The sequence below is a fragment of the Budorcas taxicolor genome, chromosome 13 (genome assembly GCF_023091745.1).
Source record: "Budorcas taxicolor isolate Tak-1 chromosome 13, Takin1.1, whole genome shotgun sequence".
Taxonomy (NCBI): Eukaryota; Metazoa; Chordata; class Mammalia; order Artiodactyla; family Bovidae; genus Budorcas; species Budorcas taxicolor.
Window position 1 is genome coordinate 41,917,907 of NC_068922.1, and position 4,599 is coordinate 41,922,505.

The 4,599-nt window shown below is 54.9% G+C and overlaps 1 protein-coding gene across 1 annotated transcript; it reads left to right on the forward strand.

Annotated features, from left to right (window-relative positions):
- The first annotated feature begins 1,018 nt into the window (after positions 1–1,018).
- On the forward strand, positions 1,019–4,384 carry CSTL1 (cystatin like 1). The gene is made up of 3 exons (XM_052650425.1): positions 1,019–1,228; positions 3,515–3,628; positions 4,301–4,384. The coding sequence occupies exons 1-3, from the start codon at positions 1,019–1,021 to the stop codon at positions 4,382–4,384; spliced, it is 408 nt and encodes a 135-aa protein (XP_052506385.1).
- Positions 4,385–4,599: the final 215 nt, after the last annotated feature.

A 4,599-nucleotide genomic window follows, 5' to 3' on the forward strand; every position in this document is an offset into this window, starting at 1 on the left:
TTTCTCCTGTTAATCTGGCTTCTGTCAATTTCATTCTTAGGCCCAGACAGAAACCCAAAGAGTGGAGAGGAAATTTCCCCTCCTGCACAGGTAATACCTAACCTCTGGGGGACTGCAGGATTTAATTTCTAAACAAGGCTCACAGCTCATTGCTCCCTCATAGAAAGGCCAGGGTTACCTCACAAAGCTCTGCTGGGGTCACACCAAGATGGTAAGGGCTAGCACTGGGGCCTGCAGGCACACTTGGATCCAGCAGCAGAACTCTGTGGTCAGTGGATGGCAGAGAGCCAGTGCCAAAAGGGAAGCACAGGAAATAGTGGATCGCTGGCCTGGACGGCTGGAACCCACTGTAGGTAATTGGAAGGTATCAGGCCCTCATCCCTTGCATCCCAGTTCAAGCATCACCTTCTCTGTAACCTTCCCCCAGTCCCACAGACAGACTCTTTTCCATCTGATGAAAGAAAGTGAAAGGAATTGATCACGTCTGAGTCTTTGTGACCCTGTGGACTATAGCCTGCCAGGCTCCTCTGTCCATAGAATTCTCTAGGCAAAAATACTGGAGTGAGTAGCTATTCCCTTCTCCAGGGGCTCTTCCCAAGCCATGGATCCAACCCAGGTCTCCTGCATTGCAGGCGCATTCTTTACCATCTGAGCCACCAGGGAAACCCCTTCTCTGTCTGATACATCACCTCTTCTTGCCTGCGGGGTCTGTCCTGGGGGCTTTCCTCCTAGTAGGGTATGAAGGGGGAGAGAGGCATTTAGAAATCATACTTGCCTCAGTTACTGAGAAACCCAGGGGGTGAGAAAAGTGAATGACCCTCTGCAGGTCCCTGGCGGGTCCTCCGGTCAAGTCACGGGCAAGCCCCGGAAAGAAGGGGTCAAGGTCTCGGTCCTTGGTTTCACACAGGCAGGCATCTCCCGTGGAAACCTGCATTGGTGAGGGCAGCAGGGAGAGCAAGTGAGTGGACGTGGCTGCACCTTCCTACCTGCAAAGCCCCGTGGAGAAGAGACCACAGAGATGGGAGCTGGATGCTGGGGGAACCCACTGCTGCTGCTGGCAGCCCTGGCGCTCGTGCTGGGTCGGCATCAGCAGTGGCTGGGCTTCCAGGATTCCGAGAGCCCAAGGAACGTGAACGCCACGCTCACCTTCTTCTTGGAGAACTACAACAACAACAGCAACGACTCCTACCTGTTCGGCGTAGACAAGCTGCTCCGCAGCCAGGTGCAGGTGAGACAGCGGCACAGGTGTGGCTTCAGAGAGGGCTGGGGTTGGGGGCGGCTTCCTGGGAGCTGGCCCTGCAGGGTCCTTCAGACCCCGAGCCCCCTGAGTATCCTCTGAGCTTCTTAGCTACTCTTCTGGGGGGAAGAATTGGTTTCATTCAGAAATTGGCCAGAGGGACAGCAACCGAGGATGGTTTCATTGCCTTTATTATTCCTCTCTTTTGGCAAAATATAAGCATTCATGTCCACAGCTTGAAAATATGGATCTGGAGATAGTAGCTGTGTCCTTGAGAAACCCAGAATGATACAGAGGGCCTCTAGTTGGGTCCCTTTCCGAGCCTGGAATTACCCATCCTCTCTCATTTTGTTTAACATATAAAGTTTCTCTGAAATACATCAGTTGAAGGATAATAGAGGAAAGCAAAGCTGCTTTAAAAAACACTTCTGTTGGTCCAGCCTGCCCTCAAGGTTAGAGAGTAAACTCTATGAATTAGGATGGCGACAGTAATACACCTTGGTTTGATTTGCTGGATTTGGGGAATGACTGACTTGGAGATCAAGGCTCCAGTTAGAGAGAGGAGCGACAGGAATGGAGCCCAGGGTGGGGCGGACCGTCAGGCAGTGCTGGTATGACCCAAAGGGCCTCACCGGGCGTGGACACCAGCTGGGTACCTGAATCACTCCTGCTGCGCGACGGCAGCATACAGGCCCGAGGACACTGAGCTGACGTGGCCACTAGGTGGCGGCCACTCGCCACATTCTGCCCAAGGTGGCCTTTTCTTCCCCCTGTTGGTCCCTGGGATAAAGCGGAACTCCAGGAGGCCAGTAACAGAGTTGGTGAAAGTGAAGTGAAAGCGAAAGTCGCTCAGTCGTGTCCGACTCTTTGCAACCGCATGGACTGTTGGTCCTCTATTACTAACAGTTAACTCAAGTAATTGTTTACAAGCGAACTTCTGATGTCACTCAGCCAGGTTAGTGGACAGAGAGTGTGCCCCTGAGGGGCTGGGTGACTGGGGCCAGGCCCCTGGGCAGGCCTGTGCGCTGCCCATTGACTGCTTCCATCTGTGCCTCACAGTGGGCAGGGAGGGGACACGGTGGCCGTCTTTGCTGGGCTCCCAGTGCCCCTTCTGGTTTTGACACCCAGCTCCTCCTAATTGTGGGATCTTGGTCAAGCGCCATCCAGACTCTCCAGGCCTCAGCTTCCTGACCTTCGAAGTGGGCTGAATAAGAGTGAAGTAGCACCTGTGAAAACATTTGTATCATCACAATCATTCCTATTATGATTTAACAAATAAGTCTAACAATGAGAAAACATGGAGCACACTCAAGCTTCCCTGGTGGCTCAGATGGCGAAGAATCTGCTTGCACACACAAAAAGAGAATCTGCCTGCAATACAGGAGACCTGACTTCGATCCTTGGGTCGAGAAGATACCCTGGAGAAGGAAATGGCAATGCACTCCAGTACTCTTGCCTGGAGAATCCTGTGGCCAGAGGAGCCCGAGGGGTTATGGTCCATGGGGTCACAAAGAGTTGGACACGACTGAGCAACTGAGCAGGCGAGCCCAAGCACGCTAAAAGGTTGGTTACCTTTAAGCTAGCCTTCTAGATTCTTCACACATGCAGGGTGTGCTGAGTGTCAGTGAGAAAACTCTTGGTACCAGTCTCGCTAGCTGGTTGGAGCGATCCTTAGATGAACAGCCAGGAGCCCTGAATCCTGATGTCGGACCGGGCCCATGTCCTGACATCCTTCCAGGGGTCGCCGGGATCAGGATGGTGCTCCTATCCCAGTTCCCTTCCCCTGCTTCTCTGCCCTGAGGTTTTCTGGGGCCTGTCCTTCCAGGAGCCACCCCACAGAGTGCCCAGCCTTCTCACCGCTTTGACCACTAACTTTGAGACAAGGCAGCAGGGAGGGAAGATGAGGACAGGGGCAGAGCCCAGGAACTAGACTAGCCCATATGGCTCCATCCACGTGTTCTGAGGACCACAGTGCAGACTTGGCTGCATGATGGGACTGCAGCCAGGTTGCCTCCCTGGTCCCAAGGATGTGAGGGAGACAGGTAAGAAGCCACCTGTGGCTGCAGCAGTAGAGCGGGTACAGAGCAAGGACTGGGCATCGCACATCCCAGGTGGTGATCAGGGGGCACTGGGCATCCTCCGGCAGGTAGGGAGGAGGCTGAGCCCCAGGATTGGACCAGGGACGGAGGCTCCTGAAGCTCTTCTCCTGTCCCAGCTCCTCCGGGAGAGTGTCAGCCATGCTGGGAGTCAAAGCTAACAGCCTTTGCTTCTTGGTAGCTGACGACGGGCGTGGAGTACCTGATTACTGTGAAGATTAGCCGGACCAAGTGCAAGAGGAACGGCACGAAAAACCGCTCATGCCCCATTCAGACCAAGAAGAATCTGAAGAAGGTGTGTGCTGACAAGCAGCTGACGAGGGGCTCCAGTCAAGGGGGCAGTAAACATTGCACAAGGAAACATGGATCGGTGTCAGGGGCCCTGTGGCTGGGGCAGAGCCAGGACTCGGCCACGGGGCTGCCTGATGCCACAGGTGGCACCCGGGGTGGGGAGGAGAAAAGGGAAGCACTGTAACTGGGCACCTCTGCACCCTGGGCTGGCACTGCCCCAGCCCCAGGTCTCTGGGCTGCCAGACCCCTTGCCCACCTGGTCCACTCCCTGGACCTCAGGTGGAAGTGGCTTTACTTTCCTTGGGGACCTTGTTCTGTCTTGGTCCGCATCCCCGGGTCCCTCTGGATTGTCCAGTCTCCTCCTTGTCTCCCTACCTCTGACCTCCTCCTGGTCCCTCCTGCAAGTTGGCAGGCCTGAGGGTCTCTCTCTCTGCGCCCGGGAGGGAAGTGCAGGAGGACCGGGTCGGGGAGCCCAGGATGACAGTCCTCTGCTGACTTGGACACCCCCTTCGCCCCCAGCATGTGCCAGCGAGCAAAACCCACCTTGCCCATGTGGTCAGGCCTCAGCGCAGGGTCCAGACTCCCCAGGCAGGGGCGGGGGTCAGGGGCAGAAACTTCTTGTCATCTTTAAGAACCATTTTCCTGAAAGCTGGCTGTTTTCTCTCTTCTCTCACAGAGTTTCATTTGTGACTTTTTGGTGTACACTCTACCCTGGATGAATCATTACCAGCTCTGGAACAACTCATGCCTGGATGTATAGATGCACATGTGCAAAGATCCTTGATGGACCCTGGGGCCGCTGTGCTGGGTGCTTTGTGCTGTAGAATCTGCCAGGCCCTCATATCCCTCATCGAGATCTCGTCCACACTCATATACACGTGCACACTCATGGCCACCCAAAACTCTCCCATGTGCACTCACACTCATGCACGGAGTCAGTGGTCTTTAGGCAGCTGATGCCATTTGAGCAGAAGG

What these genes read in the sequence shown, in the direction of transcription:
- CSTL1 (XM_052650425.1), top strand. Translation starts at nt 1,019, where the DNA reads ATGGGAGCTGGATGCTGGGGGAACCCACTGCTGCTGCTGGCAGCCCTG. An exon ending in TGCTCCGCAGCCAGGTGCAG is followed by an intron (nt 1,229 to 3,514) that starts GTGAGACAGCGG and finishes GCTTCTTGGTAG; the next exon opens with CTGACGACGGGCGTGGAGTA. An exon ending in CCAAGAAGAATCTGAAGAAG is followed by an intron (nt 3,629 to 4,300) that starts GTGTGTGCTGAC and finishes CTTCTCTCACAG; the next exon opens with AGTTTCATTTGTGACTTTTT.